Here is a 21,270-nt window from a genome sequence, read left to right on the forward strand (position 1 = left end):
GATTACCTTTCTCTTGTAGCCACTCATCAAATACTATTCCTCTGAATTTTTTGGGGACTTTCGTTTTAGCAATCGCCAGGCGTTCATTATCAATGTTTCCTTTAAAGTTTAAAGAGAAAGCTTAAAAGAAAAGAATCTGGAAGGTGAAGGGTTAGTTGTGAACATCTTACATTTTAATTACAATTTGTTTGTTGAGAACTCAATAAAAGCCAGTCAACATCAGGTTTTTAAGGGCTATTTGAGATTTATAATGCGTAATATCACTGCATCAAGTTAACACACTTTTAAATAGTTCTGCATATTTTACAAAATATTGATTTGTAATGGCATTAAATTGACATTGTCATTTTCCTTAGACCCTGTGACCTGGTGGTGATCCTCGAACAGATTCTACTGTAAACAGGAAGGAGGATTGAAAGCTTCGAAACTTTTGATCACAGCCTGGTTTTCATCACAGCCTATCCGTTTGTTGAAGAGGACAAGATCTCATTCTCAAATGGCTGGGCTTTGGCTGATCAGTCCCTCCAGCTATTCTAATGTTCATTAGGCAAATTCATTAGAGACGTTTAACAGACTCTTAGAGAGATGAATGAAAGAAAAATGGAGGGCTATGTGGGAGGGAAGGATTAGATTAATCTTAGAGTAGGTTAAAAGGTCAGCACATTGTGGGTTAAAGGCCTGTACTGTTTTTACATTTTATTCTAACTTCCGATAATATCCCTTCCCTCCCTTCTTCTATCTTTTTCCATTTCTCATTCTGGTTATCCTCTTCTCCTCATTTGCCCATCACCTCCTGTTGCTTCTCCTCCTCTCTCCTCTTTCTTCCATGGTCCACTGTCCTCTCCTATTAGATTCTTTCTTCTTCAGCCCTTTGAGTCTTCCACCTACCACCTCCCAGCTTCTTACTTTGTCCCCCTCACCCACCCACCTTGTTTGTTTTGAATCTTTTCTATCACCACAGGCTCGTCCGGAGGTCCACTGTCCATGTTTTAACTTTCACCAAGTCCCATTCACCTCACCTTGTGGTTACTGACCTGGGACTCAGTTCACCAAATGTGAACATTAAAATTCTGACCCCTAATTTCAGATTCCTGCCATGCGTCAGTGTGGTGAACTATATATACCTGTCTGCTCCCCTCCCCCCGCCCCCGGTGACTGCTCTTGTGGCTCCTCCCACAGACCCCTGTATAAAGGCAATTGGAGGCACTGCTCCCCCCTCCAGGATGTTGTGTGGTCGTTTCTTGCAGCTAATAAAAGCCTGTCATTCGCCTCCCATGTCCCGAGAGTTATTGATGGTGCATCAGTCAGCGACCAACATAGGCCAAGGGATGTGCTGGGCAAGCCTATCAGCCGTCACCATGTTCTGGCAGCAACAGAACATGCCCACAACTTACTAATCCCTAAGCCTTTGGAATGTGGGAGGAAACCGCAGCACCTGGAAGAAGTCTAGACAGTCACACGGAGAACGTACAAATCCCTTACAGCCTGCTTCAGGAATTGAACCCTGATCACTGATTGCTGGTGCTGTGAAGTGTTGTGCTAACCTCGATGCATGCTGCAGGTGACGTCAGATATCACTGACATCTTGCAGGCTGCCCAGCACAATCCATGATGATTTGATTTGATGCCAATGATGCATTTCACCGTATTTTTCGATGTACATGTGACAGATAAAGCCAATCTTTAAAGAAAAGCTTTAACTTTCCTGCACATCTTTGGGATACAGGAAGAAACCAGAGTGCCTGGAGAAGCCCAGGCAAACTCCACACAGAGACCAGGAGAGAACCCCAGTCCACGGAGCTCCGTAATGGCTGCACTAACTACGGCACCATTGTACCTGTGCTACTGTGGGACATCATTACTACGTTAGAGGTGCCATATAAATGAAAGCTGTTGCTGCTGAGCTCAGTTAATCTGGGAAAGAAAAATCATAAGGGATCCACTCCAAGCCTCCTGCTTCCTAATTCAACACCAGACTGTTTGCCCATGGGACCATGACTTGTGCACTTCCTTGGAAAATAACAATGCAATTTTTTTGCCATACAACGTATTATACCATTTAAATAATTTTAAAAAGACAATTAATTGAAAGAAATTCTTTCCTGGAAGAAGCAATTATCAAAAGCAAAAGAAACACTTTATCTTCTTCATAGGCACAATTGAGACCACGAGATATGGACACTGACATTTTATAATCCATTGTCCTGGACAGGTAAGGCCTTACCCAGGGTATGGAATGAATAATTTATTTTAAGGTTTAGTCATTTTTAATGGCATGAACATGCACAGTCATTCAATTTCATTTACATTATAACTTAGACTTTTATTCAAAAAAAAACAGATGAGATGCAGAAGACATATCAGGGTCACTTTTCTGATGAACATCCAGGTCTGAAAGCTAATGAGAGTCTCATGAAGCTGAATTAGCATTACAGATAAAAAAAGCTTTAAAAAGTCAAGACCTTTTCTTCCTGGAAATAAAACAAAAGAAACATTTATACCATGGTTTACTGTATTCTTGATCACAAGTCCGGTGGTTCTTTTTCAGTATTGGTAACTTTTTTTTTGCACAATGCTGTTGACTGTGGATCACAGGAACACAAGGAGGATATGCTTTGCTGTTGTACAACAGAGGCATTTGGATGGAGGAAAGGGTTCAGTGGTGAGGGGGTATATTCTTCATAACACATCTCATGCCATATCACATTTTCTAATATATAAATACTTAATTATGAGCTGAACCATGGTATAAATTTCAAGTTCCTCCACTTTGACTTCAGTTGTAGGGTCAATTGTTCTTCATCAAGTTCTTGTTAATACTCAGTGAAGTGGCAATGGTGACACCGTGTGAACCGCTGCTATTAAACACTTTGAACAGATTTTACGTGATAAACATAAACAGCAGTCTAGATGCCGGCATTGTTGACAAGGTTGACACCGTCTCCCACCCTCGGCCAGGCAGTCGCAGGAACCCAAACATGATCAACTTCGGTAAAACAGCCAACATAATCAAGGACCCCTCCTACCCCTGACATCTTCTCTTCTACCTCCTCCCCACAACCTCTATTAGGCAGAAGATGCAAAAGCTTAAAGACACACACCACTGGGCTCAAAGCAGCTTCTACCCCACTGTTAGAAAGCTTTCAAATGGACAACTTGTACAAAAAAAATGAACTCTTGTCCTCTCAATATACTTCATCATGGCACCTTATTGTCCACCTGTGCTTCATTGTCCGTAATCCTTTCAGCTCCCCTTATCACAGGGGAGAAGGAGCAGAGACAGTCACTTTATCATTTTTTATAAAAGAGTGGGAAAAATCGGGGTGATAATCTTTTTAAAATCCAGATCACTATCTGCATCCCGCCCATGAACGTGACCTGACTTGATCACCGCCTTTTGTTATTGTTTGTTCCGAAGTCTTAAGGTCATTATTCTCTTGGTTCTTTTGAATGAACTCTCAATGCTGCTAATACCTGAAACTTCCCACGAAGGCACAATAACGGTGTAGGATGGGCTCGAATTGTACAGTTTCTCCCTGCAAACTTGGCAAAGCGTCTGTCAATGTTGGTGCTCATGGTAAACAGTCAGAGATTGCCTCTGTCAAAAGGCTAAGCAAACTAGGGGTTATGTTTTCGGAGTGAAGGAGGATGACAGGTGACAGATATGATTATAAGAGGCATTCAGCAGATAGAGTGTATTATGGGTGACAGCCATCACTGTTTTCCTTTCATTGTAGGAAGGATGTGGAAGCTTTGGAGAAAGTGCAGAAAAGATTTACCAGGATGCTGCCTGGATTAGAGAGCATGTCTTCCCAGCAAAGGCTGATTGAACTAGGGATTTTTTTCTTTGCAGCAAAGGAGGTGAGAGATGACTACATAAAGGATCAGAATCAGGTTTAATATCGCTAGCTTGAAATTTGTTGTTCTGGGACAGCAGTACAGTGTAGTACGTAGTAAAAATATTGTATATAAATTACAATAAGTAAATGGGTTAAAAAGTTTAATTAAATAACTAGTGCAAAAAGTGAGCAAAAACAGAAAAATAGTGAGGTAGTGTCCATCAGTTCATTGACCATTCAGAAATCTGATGGCAATGGGGAAGAAGCTGTGTGAGTGTGTGTCGTCACGTTCTTGTATTTCCTGCTTGATTGTAGCAATGAGGAGAGGGATGTCCTGGGTAATGGGAGTGCTCAATGATGGATGTCGCCTTTCTGAGGTATCAACTTGTGAAGATGCCCTCGATGCTGGGGAGGCTGGGTGTCCATAACGGAGCTAGTTGAGGTTGCAACTTTCTGCAGCTTTTACTGGCCCCGTGCAGTGGCCCTTCCATACCAGATGGTGATATAGCCAGTTAGAATGCTCTCCATGGTACATCTGTAGAAATTTGCTAGAGTCTCTGGTGCCATACCAAATCTCCTCAGACTCCTAAAGAAATATAGCCACTGTCATGCCTTCTTTGTAATTGCATCAATATGTTGGGTCCAGGATAGATCTTCAGAGATGTTGATATGTAGGAACTTGGAACTGCTCACCCCTTTCCACTGCTGATCCTTTGATGAGAAGTGATGTGTGTTTCCTCAGCTTCCTGAAATCCATAATCAATTCCTTGGTCTTACTGATGTTGAGTGCAAGGTTGTTTTTATGACACCACTTGACCAACTGATCTATCTCACTCTTACACGCCTCTTTGTCACCATCTGAAATTGTGTCATCGGAAAATTTATAGATGGCATTTGAACTATGCCCAGCCTCCCAGTCATGGGTGTAGAGAGACAAGGCATTAGGCTAAGCACACATCCTTGAGGTGCGCCATTGTTGATTGTCAGTGAGGAGGAGATGATATTTCTGATCCACATAGACTTGTGATCTCTTATTGAGGAAGTCGAGGATCCAGTTACAGAGGGAGGTACAGAGGTCCGGGTTTTGGAGCTTGCTGATTAACAGATAAAGTGATAAGAGGCCCTCCACACCCCCTTGTCACCCATGTTCCTATCCAGGCTTCTCTTAGCTGTTACGACTGAACCTCCATCTACAACTTCCACTGGCAACTCACTCCACACTCAGAACACCCTCATATAGTGAAGAAGATCTCCCTCAGGTTCCCGCTAAATATTTCATATTTCACCCCAAACCTGTCGTTCTAGTCTCACCTAACCTAGATAGGCTGAATGGTCTAATTCTGCTCCTACATTTTATGGTCCTTTGGAGCCATAGCAGCCAAGCACCTGAAGAGAGCTCTGTGGCTTGTAGAATCCCCAGTTTCCAAAGGCTGCCTGTGTTGGTGCCTGACATGTAGAGTGGGGAGCTTAAACACCCACCACAGCAGGTTTTCTGCACTCTTCTTCTAACAGTTTTTAGTGGATGTCCTTTATTACCCTCTGGAGGACCATTCTGGGTCTTTTATTCTCTTCTCCTCACTTTAAATCCATTGAGTGACAGGAGCTTTGTTCGGCTCTTGTGGAGACAGGCTGTACCTTATTGCTCACTTCAATCACAGCTATCAAGTAGCGCTTTTCATCTTCTAGTTTGCTCCTATTATTGATGGCAGTGTGACAGTTTTCTATGGTTGAATAACCTTCAGGTGCCCACTTCTGTATGACAAAAATACCCAGTTCCCTTATCTTCATCTGCTGCACCTACTAGAATAACTTTGAGGCCTCGAATGGCCTCCCCTGTGCTCCCCTGCACTCTTGATAGAACTTAGCTCTATTGACTCTACCCTCCAACGTCACCTTCCCCTGACCTACCACAAAAGTTCACTCCATCCCCGCAACCATGCCTCACATACAATACTTGCCCTGAAACATGAACTCTGATTCCCACCCTTCAGGCACTGCCTGAATATTGCCGACATTTCCTCCGCTAATCTGCTCACTGTCCTTCGATCTTCTTTGGCCCACCTGTCACTACCTGGCTGGGGTGGAGATAGGTCTCTACCAAAGGAGGCGTGAGGCACTCCTTCCTTCAGCTAGCCTGCAGGTCACCCTTGGACAAGGTGTAGCACCTGCTTAGGCCCCCCCCCCCCCCCAGTCAGGGCCACATGAAACCAAGGAAGCAGCCGGTGTGTATCACAAGTCCTGATTATGCGACCACTGACGCCAGGTAACAACCTCTGAAGTGTATTGATGATGACTGGGGTCACCCACTTTGTGAAGACACTCCCCAGAAGAAGGCGATGGCAACGCACTCTGCAGAATTTGCCAAAAGCCATCATGGTCATAGACTACGATCACCCACGTCATATGATAGGAGACATAATGATGATCATCTTTCACCCCCTGTCTCACACTTCCCCTCCTTAATCCACCTCATTATGGAGGTGTAGAAGGTGATAAAAGGTGTCATTTTAAGGTGATTAGAGGGAAGTATTGGGGGGAGATCAGAGGTGTTTTTTTTCTACACGGAGAGCTATGTGCTATTCAATTTGGCATAAAAGTTGGCATTTGAAAGTGAAGTAGCGGAATATCAGCTGAGACATTAAACTCAAGTCTCCAGAGTGGGACATCCCACCTGCTCTGTGTCAGCAAGGGGAGCACAACCAGTTCGGTCTGCTGACAGAGAACCTGGGTGGAGTAGTCAGTGGTGTCACTCACAGACCTGGATACAAACATGCACACACACAGTCCCATGGACACAAGACCACACACAGGTATTCTATGGGTTAGCGTAATACTTTGTGGGACCTTTTCACATTTCAAAAGGGCACTGGTGAGGGCTAGTAAGCTCTGGGCACGCTATAACCGCGGCAGAGGGATGGCAAGACTCGTGTGCTGTCTCCGGCACAATCCTCAGATGATGCAAAACGACCCATTTCACTGTCTATTTAGATGTTTCGGTGTACGTGTGAGAAAGTTAATTGTTAATCTTTAATCATAAACATAAGGAAATACACACGCACAAACTGCATACGGTTGCACACGGTTTCTCAGTCACACACACTATATAAAACTGAAAATCAAAACGGTGGAGACGCTGGATATCTGAAATGGCCCAGCAGGTCTCCCTCCATTAGCACAGGCTGTACTTACTGTTCACTTCACAACTTCCAGACTCCTTTTGTCTGCCCTCTCATTCTCAATTTGATCCCATTAACTCATCAACCAGGTGATCCCTGCAACTCATCCCCATGGCAACTCACCATTGTCCAATCTATCCGTCTCCCATCTTCTCCTCAGTTTAAAACTAACTTGTGTTTCTCTGGAGACGCGAGAGATTTGGCAGACGATGGAGGTCTGGAGCATCACACACTAAATGCTGGAGGAACTCAGTGGGTCAGGCAGCATCTATGGAGGGAGCATCCTCTGCTGCTTCAAAGAAAACGACCCAAGTTTGTCCAACACACCCTTGAATCCAGGGTAAACTTCAACTACACTCTCCCAAAGATTCCACATTCTTCCTATGATGGGGTGCCCACAATTCAACGTAATACTCCAGGTGCAGCTTTACAAAGCTGCAACAAAACCAACTCTTCTATTCCTCACTCTGGTCTCTTACCTCTTCTCCTCACCTGCCTATCACTTCCCCCTGGACCCTTACTTCTTCCCTTTCTTCCATGGTCCACTCACTTCTTTTATCAGACTCCTTGTTCACCAGCCCTTTACCTTTTCCCCCCACCTGGCTTCACCTATCATCTTCTAGCTAGCTCTCCTTCCCCTCCCTCCAAGTTTTTATTCTGGTATCTTCCCCCTTCCTTTCCAGTCCTGAGGAAGGGGCTTGGCTCGAAGCGTCAACTGTTCATTCACTTCCATAGATGCTGCCTGACCTGTGGAGTTCCTCCTCCATCTTGTGTGCGTTGCTCTGGATTTCCAGCATCTGCAGAATCTGTTGTGTTTAACATAACTTCCCATATCTGGAGCTCAATGCGACTTAATAAATGCAAGGAGCAGATGTGTGTGGACTAAGTGCTGGCCATTATATACAAAATAAATTGAACTGAAGTAGTGCAAAGACAGAGCATAAAAATAACAGAGTAAAGAGGCAGTGTTCATTGTCCATTCAGAAATCTGATGATGATTTATGGCACTTGTATAGATAGGTAATTGCGGGTCAGAATGGACATGGTGAGCTTAAGGACCTGATTCTCTGCTGTGTGGCTCTAGAACAATGACTACCTCCATCTTCTGACCCACTAAACATCATTGCAGGGAATAAGACCAGTCTGGAGTGAAGTGTACCTCAAACTGCACCTGTGCAGTATATATAGATTGGCCCTCAAGGACACAGCCCGTGTACTGGTTCAAATGACAGTGATAAATGTTTGCCTCTTTCCTTCATGGCTTTAGACGTCACTTGATCCCCTGGTACCTCGATTGCCTTTCATTACATGCTGCCAATTTGCCAGGCATGCACCTTAAAGAAAATATTTTAAAGCAATCTGCAAACAACATTAAACTGCAGCTGTAATCACTATGGACCCGTGCAGCTGTATGCTCGACTTAGTTCCTTACGCAGACCTTTTCCTACAACAGTGACGATAGATTGGTTAGGTTGAGCTTAGTTGTGGCACACATTGTTTCCAATGACAGAGGCAGGAGAGGGGTAGAGGTCCTGTGCAGGAAGTTTAGGGAGTTAGGAAGGAGGCTGAAGAGCAGGACCTCCAAAGGTGGTAATTTCCAGATTACTCACGGTGCCATGAGCTAGAGAGGGTCAGAACAGGAAGACAGCACAGATGAATGAGTGGCTGAGGAGATGGTGGAAGGGGCAGGGTTTCAAGTCCTGGGATCGTTGGAACCTTTTCTGGGGAAGGGATGACCTGTACAACTGGAACAGGTTGCACTTGAACTGGAGGGGAGCCAATATCCTGGGAGGGAGGTTTGCTAATGCTATTGGGGAGGTTATTTGAGTTAATCTCGTCATTCTGTCAGCTTGAACCAGTCTGGCCATTCTCGTCTGACCTCTCTCATTAACCAGGCATTTTTTGCCCCCAGACCTACTGCTCATTGGATGTCACAGTCATAGATCATTACAGCACAGAAACAGGCCCTTCAGCCCATCCAGTCTATGCCAAACCCTCCATCTTCCTACTCCTATTGACCTGCACATAGACCATAGCCCTCCCTACCCCTCCCATCCATGTACCTATGCAAATTTTTCTTCAATGTTGAAATCAACCCTGCATCCACCACGTGCGCTGGCAGCTTGTTGATGCCTCACCACCCTCTGAGTGAGGAGGTCCCCCCTCATGCTCCTCTTAAACATTTCACCTTTCACCCTTAATCCATGACCTCTAATTGTAGTCTAACCCAGTCTTAGTGGAAAAAAGCCAGTTTGCATTTATCCTGTCTATGCTCCTCATAAATTTGTACACCACTATCAAATCCCCCCTCAGTGTTCTAGGGAATAAAGCCCTAACCTATTTAACCTTTCCATGACTTTGGGCCTCAGGTCACAGCAACATTCGTGTGAATTTTCTCTGCACTCCTTCAATCTTGATTACATCTTTCCTGGTGAACAAAGCTAGCCAAAGTACTCCAAACTCAGCCTCACCAATGTCTTACACAATTCCAACATAACATCCCAACTCCTGTACTCAAAACATTGATTTATCAAGGCCAATGTGCCAAAAACTCTATGACCCTGTATCATCTAGCCTACAATATAATAAGGGACTACTTTATGTTGTAGAAACATGTAATTGTATGCGTTATTAGGCATGGATGATAAACAACAAAAGACCCAGCACGAATCCCTGCAGCATTCCACTAGGCACAGGCCTCCTGTCGGAGGAGCAATCATCAACAAACGCTCCCTGGATTTTTCCACAAAGCCAATGTCTAATCCAACTTTATACCTCACTTTGAATGCCAAGCGACTGAGCCTCCCTGACCAATGTCCCCATGCAGGACCTTGTCAAAGGCCTCGCTAACGTCTATTTAACAATATCAACTGCCTTGCCTTCATCAACATTCCTGGTAACTTCCTTGAAAAAATAGGATGCATTCTTGTCTCTCACACCATTATCTTAAATTCTAGAGAACGTTATGTGTGAAAATCTGAGGAGATCAGCAATTTCTGAGATACTCAGACCACCCCGTCTGGCACGAACAGTCATTCCACAGTCAAAGTCACTTCTTCCTCACTCTGATGTTTGTTCTAAACAACAGTGGAGCCTCTTGACCATGTCTGCATGTTTTTATGGGTCAAATTGTTACCCCATAATTGGCTGATTAGATATTTTGCATTAACGAGCAGGTGTACCTACTAAAGTGGCCACTGAGTCTATGTCAGTGAGAATAAACCTGGTTCTGATTCCATGCTGTTTGACACTACAACCCTGTAAAAGCAGATTCATTCTTCACCCGTGAAACCTTGCTGTGTAGAAATTGATTGTCATGCTTCCAGCCCAGAAAGAGCTTCACACATGCTGCCTACCCGTGAACTGAGGTTGCTGAAAGCTAATGAAGGGAAGTCTTTCTATTTAATTCTTGGCCCTAGTTGTTAAAGTCTATTCCCTCACCTTCCAAAGCAAAAGGAAAAATTGTACAAGAAGGAGACTTTCCCCAAGAGGAGAGTTAGTCCTTGCAGGTCGACTTTCAACAGACATTCAGGCAGAAGACGGAAGCTTCAGAACAGCGTGCTTTCAGGGTGAAGCATGTCTAGATTGGTCTGATGGAAGTGTGAGTGGGGAATCTTCCAATTCGTCTTGTTAGTCTACATTGATTCATGAGTTATTTGGTTTAATATCACAAGACAACACCTGTAGGCAAAAAAAAAACACAGGCTTTATCGCCCCATGTTGCTTTTTATCTTTGCGTTAAACCTACAACAGACTGTGAAAGCTCTGTGAATCGGCAGGGAAATGACTGAAGAGAATGTGATTCTGTTTGGTGATAGCAGTAATTGTGTTTAGCTTGCAAGGTACAAGGTTATCTATATCGTACCTTTGGATGTACGGATTGTCTCCCTCCCCCAGCTACCTCTCTCTCTCTTCTCTTTCTCCCTGTCTGTCTATTCATCTCTCTCTCTGTCACTCCCCCCTCTCTCTCTCTCTCACACACACACACACACACACACACACACACACGTGCCCAGATTCATTTTCACACAAAGATACACATAGACACACTTGCAGGGACAGGCAGATGCAAAGTATGACACAGAAGTCCATGTGGAAAGCTATGGTGACTCACGCGGACTGCACCCAGCACATCCCCAGACTGTCCTGGTTGTTGACGTAAGTGACAAATTTCACTATTTTGATGTATATGTGAGAAATAAACCTAATCTTTATTAGATACATACAGACACAGAGCAGAAACAGATCCTTTGACCCACTGACTCCATTCTGACCATTTTCATAGAACATCACAGCAGATTAAAGGCCCTTCAGCCCACAATGTTGTGCCTGCCTTTTAATGTAGTAAGGTAAATCTAAGCCTCTGACATTTAATTTTTGTATCAAACATGTAAGAGTTTCTTAACTCCCCCAATGCATCACCTCTGTCAGAGATTCCATGCGTCCAGCACTCTCTATATGAAGAAGTTACCTCTAACATCCCCCCCATACGTTCCACCAATCACCTTACAAATATGCCCCCTTATATTAGCCGTTTGGTCAGCTATTTTAGTTTTAGCCCTAACTATTCTCATTTTATTCTTCCCACATTCCCGCAAATTCCTCCCAGTTTATACCACTCATCGAAACACTAGGAACAATTTACAATGGCCAAGTAACTCTTTAACCTATACAACTTTGGGATGTGGGTGGAAGCCCCTGTTGTCACAGGTAGACTCCAGACAGTGCTGGAGGTCTGGTCTGACTCTGGGTTACTGACACGGCAACTGCTCAAATACGTAAACACACACACACACACACACACACACACACACACACACACACACACACACACACACACACACACAAACACACGTGATACACACACACACAAACACACGTGATACAACTTCAACATAATGTCTCAACTCATGTATTCCCAATCCTGGTTTATGAAGACGTGTGCCAAAAGCTTTCATTATGACCCTATCTACTCATGACGCCACTTTCAAGGAATTATGGACCTGTATTCTCAGATCCCTCTGTTCTACCGCACTCCTCAGTGCCCTACCGTTAACCGCGCAAGTCCTAACATGGTTTGTCCTCCCAAAGTCCAGCACATCAGACTTGTCTGCATTAAATTCCATTGCCATTTTTCAACCCACTTTTCCAGCTGGTCCAGATCCCACTGCACCTTTTGAGTCCTGAAGAAGGGTCTTGGCCCGAAATGTTGACTGCTTAAACTTTTCTAGCGACTCTGCCTGGCCTGCTGAGTTCCTCCAGCATTTTGTGAGTATTGTTAGATTTCCAGCATCTCTTGTTTGCCACTGAAACTTTGATAGTCTTCCTCACTGTTCACTCCACCCCTGATCTTGGTGTCATCCACAAATTTGCTGATCCAGCACATGAGAAACCTACATCAAATTAGCACTTGTCTGTATACAAGGAATACAAATCTAGCTTGAGCAACCTCTCCTTCCACTCTGCAGCTCTGGCTTCCTTTAAGCTAAGTGACTGTGTATTCTCTATAGGTAAGGGCAGTAAAGGTAGATTCAGTTTTACGCAATGGATACTTTAGGGCCTAATTCCAACCCATGAAGTTTGGGAACTTCACACCCCTTTCCAGCAGGTGGCCCTTGCCTGTAGTTCCAGCAAAGGCCACTGGATGGCGATTGTGCACAACATTTAGTGAATGGTTCCCTGGTACAATATGATAGGACTCTTGACCTCATAATCTACCTTGATATGTTCTTGCACCTTACTGTCTATCTGCACTGCACTTCCTCTGTGGCTGTTACATTTTATTTGGATATTGTTTTACCTTGTACTACCTAAATGCATGGAAATAATAACCTGATCTGTATGAACAGTATGCAAATCAAACTTTTCATTGTATCTCAGTATATGCGATAATAAATAAAACTATTTTACTTCCAATATTCTTCCTTTCTTGAGCTTTAGCTGGGGTTTCTGTACCATTGGAACCATTTGGTCTTCAGGCATATTGAGGTTGCTTAGCCTGAGGACCAAGCTATGAGCTGAGGATCAGTTGACTTGTCGTATTGCTTTACTAATAGATATGAGGAGTGATTGATAAGTTCATGGCCTAAGGTGGCAGTCGTGGGGCATATGGATCTTGGACCTCCAGAAAGCATCCACAGCATGGGTGATTAATAAATTTGTGGCCTAAGGTAGAAGGAGATGTGTTATATAGTTCTCGTTACATGTAACTCTTTGAGTGATTATGCAGAAAGTTTGAAGTTAATAACTCATCTCCTTCTTAGGCCACAAACTTATCAATCACCCCTGATGAATTATTAACTGATGATTTATTAACTTCAAACTTTCTGCATAATCACTCAAAGAGTTGAACTGCTTGTGCATGTAACGAGAAATGTATAACTCATCTCCTTCTACCTTAGGCCACCCCTGCTGTGAACACTTTCTAGAGGTCCCAGACCCGTACGCTCCACGACCGCTTGACTAAGTGTGTAAATGTAGGAGGGGACTATGTTAAAAAATAAATGTGCTAGTTTTTCTAAAATTGACTCCTTCTACTTTAGGCCACAAACTTATCAATCACCCCTCGTAGGTGCAGAGCCGCTACTGGGCTTTACTTAGTGACCAAACACGCCAGAAAATTTCTGCAGGTGTACCATGGAGAGCATTCTGACTGGTGATACCACAGCCGGGTATGGAGGTACCGATCCCAGCGGCACACTCCGCCGGCTTCATCACGGGCGTAATCCTCCCCACCACTGACGGCATCTTCAAAAGGGGCTGCCTCAAGAAGGCAGCGTGCTTATTAAGGGACTTCACCATCAAGGTTGTCCCCTCTTGTAGTTACTACCATCAGAGAGGAGGTATTGAAGCACATTCAATCTTTTAGGAACACCTTCTTCCCCACTGCAGTAATGAGAAGAGGGAATGACCTGGATGGTGAGGATTCTTCATGATGGGTACAGACCTTACCTTACATGTGGGCGACTCATCAGTGGACTTCTTAGGCCAGTGTGCACCATTGTTGGGGGCAACTGCACACACACACACACACACACACACACACACACACACACACACACACACACACACACACACACACACACACACACACACACACACACACACACACACACACACACACACACACACACACACACACACACACACACACACACCCTGAAGCCTGCAGTCTGCAAAAGTGCAGCCAGGGAGAATAGCCGCCCAGTGGATATATTACTTCAACTGAATCACAAAGCACAGAAGCAAATACTTTGGCCCTCCAAGTATACTCTAAACATCAAGTAACTCCCTGTATTTGCTCATGCACCAGTACTCAGCTGACAGCCTATTGATTCAGGTGCTCATCCAGACCGTGAGAGAGAACATCATGCATGTCTCTTCCCCCAGCATCTTCTCAGGCAGTGGGTTCCAGAATGCATTTTCCCTCTGTACAAAAATAAATTCTAAGGTGATTGAGGGCAGAATGGGGGGGGGGGATCAAAGGTAATTCCTCCCTCAGATCCCCTCTGAACCTCTCACTCTTCACTTTAAACCTGTGCCCTCTTGTCTCAGCTAGCATGAAAAGATTTTTATAATCTACATCTCTCACAGTTTTTGCATTTCTCAGTCAGGCTCCCTCCTCAGTCTCCTTTGCTGCAAGGAATCGAGAGACCTGGATTAACTGGCTGTGGACATTTCCGGTCACTGGTGCGGAGCTTTAATTGGATTGGTGAATCAAATAAACTTGGAATGGGAAATATTATAACACAGAGATTCTGCAGATGCTGGAAATCTACTTGCAAAATGTTGCAAGAGTTCGGCAGGTCAGGCAAAATCTATGGAAAGGAATAAAGAGTCAACGTTTCAGGCCAAGACCCCTCATCAAGACTTTTCTCTTCCCACTCTCATAAGGCTAATATGAGGGGGGCATAATTTTAGGGTGATTGGAGGAAAGTATAGGGGGGATGTCAGTGCTAGATGTTTTTACAGAGAGTGACAGTTGCATGGAGCTCTCTCCCAGGGGTGCTGGTAGAGGCAGATACATTAGGAACATTTAAGAACACAAGATATAGGAGCAGAATTAAGCCAATTGGCCCATCGAGTCTGTAATCAAATCAGCGAGAATTGTGCTGGGGGCAGCCAGCAAATGTCACCAACACAGCATGCCCCCAACTTACTAACCCCAACTCTAAATCTACGTGTTTGGAAAGTGAGAGGGAACTGGATGAAACGGGAAATTGAAACTTGATCATGGATCGCTGGTGCTGTAAAGTGAGTGTGCTAGCCAGTACATTACTGTGCAGCCTCAAGGGACTCAAACTGGCACATGGAAAGCTATGTGAGAGGAAAGGGTTAAGTTGATCTAGGAGCAGGTTAAAATATCGGCTCAACATTGTGGGTTGAAGAGTCTGTATTGTGGCTATAGAATCATAGAACACTACAGCACAGTACAGGCCCTTCAGTCCTCCATGTTGTGCCGACCCATATAATCCTTAATAAAAAAAGTACTAAACCCACACTACCCCATAATCCTCCATTTTTCTTTCATCCATGTGCCTGTCCAATAAGCTCTTAAATACCCCTAATGTTTTAGCCTCCACCACCATCCCTGGCAAGTCATTCCAGGCACTCACAACTCTCTGTGTAAAAAACTTACCCTTGATGTCTCCCCTAAACTTCCCTCCCTTAATTTTGTACATATGCCCTCTGGTGTTTGCTATTCGTGCCCTGGGGAACAGGTACTGACTATCCACCCTATCTATGCCTCTCATAATCTTGTAGGCCTCTATCAAGTCCCCTCTCATTCTTCTATGCTCCAAAGAGAAAAGTCCCAGCTCTGCTAACCTTGCTTCATATGACTTGTTCTCCAAACCAGACAACATACTGGTAAATCTCCTCTGCACCCTCTCCATAGCTTCCACATCCTTCCTATAATGAGGTGACCAGAACTGAACACAATACTCTAAGTGCGGTCTCACCAGAGATTTGTAGAGTTGCAACACAACCTCTCTACTCGTGAACTCAATCCCCCTGTTAATGAAGCCTAGCAACCCATAGGCCTTCTTAACTACCCTATCAACCTGTGCAGCGACCTTGAGGGATGTATGGATTTGAACACAAGGTCCCTTTGTTCATCCACACTCTTAGGTAACTGACCATTAATCCTGTACTTAGTCTTCTGGTTTGTCCTTCCAAAATGCATCACCTCACATTTGTAGTGCTGTAGTGTTCCCCTCTCACATTCCAAGCCCAGGAGAGGGAACTCTAATTGTCTATCTATCTCTCTCTACATCTTTACTTCTCTCTCTATCTCTCAATCAATCTCTATCTCTCTCTCTCTATCTCCCACAATCTCAGGGTGAGTGCAGATCCGTGGGAACCTCCTGAGGGGCTCTGAGGCCTGTTTGCTGTGAATTTGAGCCTAAATCTGCTACCTCTGAAGAAAGTGAAAGATTCCAAAGGGAGTAGGGGATGTTCAGTTCATAGTGCTTGTACACATTTATTGCTCACCCAACATTGCTGAAAGAAAGTGGATAATCTATCGATGGATTTGCTGTCCGTGGAATCTTGCTATGCGCTGAGTGGATCTAGTGTTACCCATGGAACAAATCGGAGAAGTACGAAGTTGGCTGTAGTGGGATTTGGGCTTCAGGAGGCATTACAGATGTACAAGTGGTTCTGTTTCCTTTGAAGGAAAACTAATTTGTTTTCTCACTCATAGGTTCCTCAATCCTTGCTCAGCTTGTGATCCCTTGGTATATTTGTTTAGTCACAGGTTATCGACGATGATGACTTATTGAGTGAAACAAGAGTGAAACCAATTTGTTGTATATTTAATACTTTAGTAATATTTGAGTACTCTTGTTAATATTTTGTTGGACACAGTATTCTTTGTTGTTTATATAATTCATTATGCGTAAAAACACGCAAATTGCATACGTCTCACACTACCACGTGATATGTACGCACCCTGCTTAAAGAACAAATTTTGACTCACATCTTGGCCTGCAGTGTCTTCCCTTGAATTAGTTTAATGTTTTGAAGTTCCAAAACATAACAGCAGCAACAAGGTACTTTAAAAACAAACCCAATATGGTAACTGACCTGTTCAAGTTTAAAAAAAAACAGTGAGGAACAGTGAGTAAAAAACAGTGCAGTATGTGCAGAGACAGTTGTGTTTAAACAAAAATGCAGGAAGTGAAGAATTTGGGGTTCATAAACAGTGAGTATTGGGTGATAATAATTATAAATTAAAAAATCAGAAGTGTTTGGCTACATCAGAAAGATTGACAGGTTTGATTACACAATGGGTAACTGGCTCATTTATACTGAGTTAATTCAACAGTATTTTGAAGTAAATGAAATAGCCAAAGAGAAACGAGTACCAATTTTGCTGTGCATTGGACATAAATGTATACAATCTGCTATGAAGGTAAACTGCTCCAATCAAACCTGCAGAAATTAGCTTTGCTGATATTGTGAAAGTGACGCAGGAACATTTAGAACCAAAGTCATTGTGGATTGCAGAACATAAGCAGAATTGAAAGGATGGGCAGTTCATTTTGGAGATGTGGCTGAATTGAAGAGATTATCTGAGCATTGTTTGCTCATTAATAGGCTTAAATATATACTGAAAGCTTGGTTAGATTGTGGAACCTTAAAAAAAATTCAAAAATGGCTCCCAATTGATGCAAAACTTACATTTAATAGAACAGTTGAAATTGTTGTATCAGCAGACAGAGATGCAATTGAATTGCAGTTAGGAATGAAAGTGAGAGTGAAAAAAATTGCAACTTCTAAACAGAAACTGGCTTGGGTGATCAAATTGTGTTACTGTTGTGGCAGGGGCCCACATGTACCTGACCAATGCAGGTTTAAGGGCAAAGCTTGCAGAAAATGCATTAAAGTAATATACATACAAAAAGAAAGTTGGGCAGACAAAAATAAAATGGACTTCACAGAGAAGAGAGAAAGATAGAAGTTCAAATTGCAGTATCAAAAAGTGCACCAATCTGCATGCTGTTGATGAAAAATCTGATAGTGATGGGAGTGATACAGGACTGTGTAGCCTTGAGATTTACAATGTGAAAACTAACAATAGACAAGCAATATGGCTTACACCAGAAGTGAACAACAAATTAATTAAAATGCTATTGGACACTGGTCCAGCTGTTCCAATCATTCCAAAAAATGAGTTTGAACAGCATTTCAAAAATAGTATACTGAAGCCTGCAAATTTCCAGCTAAGAACTTATTCTGGAGAAAAGGTATCTACTGTGGGAATATCATTCATGACAGTGAAATACAACGACCAACAAGCCACATTGAACTTGTATCTAGTAAAAACAGGAAGACCAGCATTGTGAGGATGTGATTGGCTGAGACAACTACAACTTGATTGGAGATCCATCCCCAACCTGCACATCACACCCGCTGCAATGAAGCCATCTGAAAGTCAATTATGATGATGGCACAGCAGTGTATGAGGATGGTGTCAGAAAACCCAGAGATATCGAAAGTAAAATAGTGCTAACTGAAAATGTCACACACAAGTTTTACAAAGTCTGTCCAGTTTCTTATACCATCAGAGATAAAGTAGCCAGTGAGCTAGATCGCATGGAGGCTGAAGGAATTCTTTGCAAGGTTGAGTGGAGCCCATGGGCAACATCAGTGGTCCCAGTAGCCAAGAAGTGTCTGTAAGGGTCTGTGGTGATTTTAAGATAATCATTAACCCAGTATTGGAAGTAGATCAAGACCCTCTGCTCTGAATAGAGGGTATCTTTGCAAAACTTCCTGAAGAAAAACAGGTTGCAAAGTGTACTGAGCTGAGGCCGTCCTTCAGATGGAGATGGAAGAAGTGTCCAATTTGTTTCTCACCATAAACACTCACACATGTGGCTTTATCGCTATTAAAGGCTTATTTTTGGAGCAGCATTTGCACTTGCATTCTGATAGAGAGCAAAAATCCAGGTGATGCAAGGCTGCCCAGGCACTCAGTGTTACCTGGATGACATCATTGTTACTTGTAAGGGTGATAGTAATATCTCCAATACCTCAAGACAGTTTTTAAAAGATTATAATATTATGGGCTCAGAGCATGGTGCAACAGGAGTGAATTCTTTAAAGCAAGCATCACTTACTGTGGTCACACTATTGACACCCAAGTTTAACAAAAGAGTGCTGAGAAAAATTCAAGCTGTGGTGGATGACCCGTAGTCAAAGGATGTGTCACAGTTGCAGTTCCTTTTAAGATTTGTCAACGGCTATAACAGGTTCCTGCAAAACCTGGCTTACTATGCTTTACCCCTTGAACTCATTACTACAGATCAGGAAGAAATGGCAATGGACAAAGCAATGTGAGGCAGCTTTCAAAAAAAGTAAAGGAAATGGTGACCTCAGACATGGAACTCACACCTTATGATCCACGTTGTCCAGCAAAGCTTGCTTGTGAAACCTCGCTTTATGGTATAGGTGAGGTTATGAGTGATGGAAGTGAATGCCCCATAGCCTTTGCATTATGTTTTCTTATCACTGCAGAGACAAATTAAGCACAGATTGACAGAGAGGCTTTGAATCTGGTTTGGGGTGTAAAATTTTTCAAGCAGTACTTATATGGAGAAAGAGTTTCCCTACCACTAATGTCTATTTTCAATCCACAGGGGTGTTTCTCCACTAACAGCAGCAGCACGAATGCAGAAATGCCCTTTGTTTCTTGATGGACACAATTACAAGATTGAATTCAAGAGGATAACTAATCATGGAAATGCTGATGGGTTGTCCCATTTATTCTTGGAAAAGGAAATGCTGTACTGGAAAAATTTACAAAAATTGACACTTCTCTTGACACACAGTATTCTCCCTAATGCAGATCTAAAGTCTCCCTATCACAGTCCAAAGGGAAACCAGAAGAGAACTCACACTGCCTCAGACCTACACGGCCTCCCAGAATGGCTGGAACGTACAGCAGAAACTCCAGCGCACCCTTTTTCTTACCAGTGCTGAGATGAATTGCTGAGAGCTAAAGTGTTGGAGGAGCTACATGCCGGTTAAAATGTAAATGTTGGCTCACAGCTTTGTCTGGTGGCCTGGGATAGCTCTGAAGATCGAGAGGCACATCCTCAGACGCCAAGAGCAGCATCTTTCCATCCTTGAGAATGCCCCGCGTTGCCCTGGCATAGGATTCATGAGGATTCTGCTGGACCATTCATGGGCACAAATTTCTTGGCAGTAGTGGATGCAGCTACAAAGTGACTAGAAGCATTCCCAATGGCCTCCACTGTAGCACTGCACACTCTTGACCCATTGAGTGCTTTTATGCAAGGACTAGTGTGGTGACTTCTACTTTACAAAAGGACCACTCGCCAAGTTCATGGCCAAAGGAACGTCTTTATCTGAGACGGCAAATGATATTTACAATACAGAGGCTTTCATCTACCTCGTGCGGCATGAATGGTGGAACTATATACAATGCACACCGGAACTAAAACCCCCCTGACTCCGGAACCAGCCTCGTGTTACCAACAGCTTCCCGACTACTATTAACTTACTTTTAATAATACTCACATTACAACAACTAGGGTTGCAGAACACTTCGTCATTGATAATGGGCCCCAGTTTGTGGGGGAACAGTTACAGTCATTTCTAAAAACGAATGGACTAAGGCACATTATATCAGCACCTTACCACTCAGCTACAAATGGCTCAGTGGAAAGTTTGTCCCCAGTCTAAAGAATACACTGCAAGCAATGTCAGCAGAACACACTACACTTTCACTGAATCAGAAGCTCACTGATTTCCTCCTTGCATATCGCAATGCAGTACACTCCACAATCAACAGCCCAACACTGTGCGGCCCATGTGTTGTTCCTTGCCTTCCCACTTGGATCTCCTCAACCCAATCTCAGAAGGACAATGCAGGACAAACAGATGCGACAAACTGATGACTCCTCAAACAAGGAGGTTTGTTGTTACACTCCTCAACAAGCAGTCCTGGTGAGGGTTTGGAGAGATTAAGGGCAGAATAGGACCACCCTCCTACACAGTAGATATTGCATCTAAACACAAAGTACACTGCAGATGCTGTGGTCAAAAACGTTGACTGCTGGTTTCCACGGATGCCGCCCGACCTGCTGAGTTCCTCCAGCGTGTTGTACGTGTTGTAGATATTGTATCTGATGTCAGATGGAGGTGACACCTCAATCAGTTGAGGACAGCAGAGTCCGTTGCTAGAGAAGAAAGATATCCAGAGCTGTCAGAACCACTTCCTACAGTAC

At 43.6% G+C, this 21,270-nt stretch overlaps 1 protein-coding gene across 1 annotated transcript in view; it reads right to left on the minus strand.

Moving 5' to 3' along the window:
• LOC132404104 (neurexin-3-like) overlaps positions 1 to 21,270 on the minus strand; it is a 2,171,528-nt gene that overhangs the window by 167,426 nt on the left and 1,982,832 nt on the right. The window contains exon 18 of the mRNA XM_059988144.1: positions 7 to 99. Coding sequence (XP_059844127.1) covers positions 7 to 99 — 93 coding nt within the window. The remainder of the gene's footprint in view (positions 1 to 6; positions 100 to 21,270) is intronic.

Source organism: Hypanus sabinus, chromosome 2 (genome assembly GCF_030144855.1).
Source record: "Hypanus sabinus isolate sHypSab1 chromosome 2, sHypSab1.hap1, whole genome shotgun sequence".
NCBI lineage: Eukaryota > Metazoa > Chordata > Chondrichthyes > Myliobatiformes > Dasyatidae > Hypanus > Hypanus sabinus.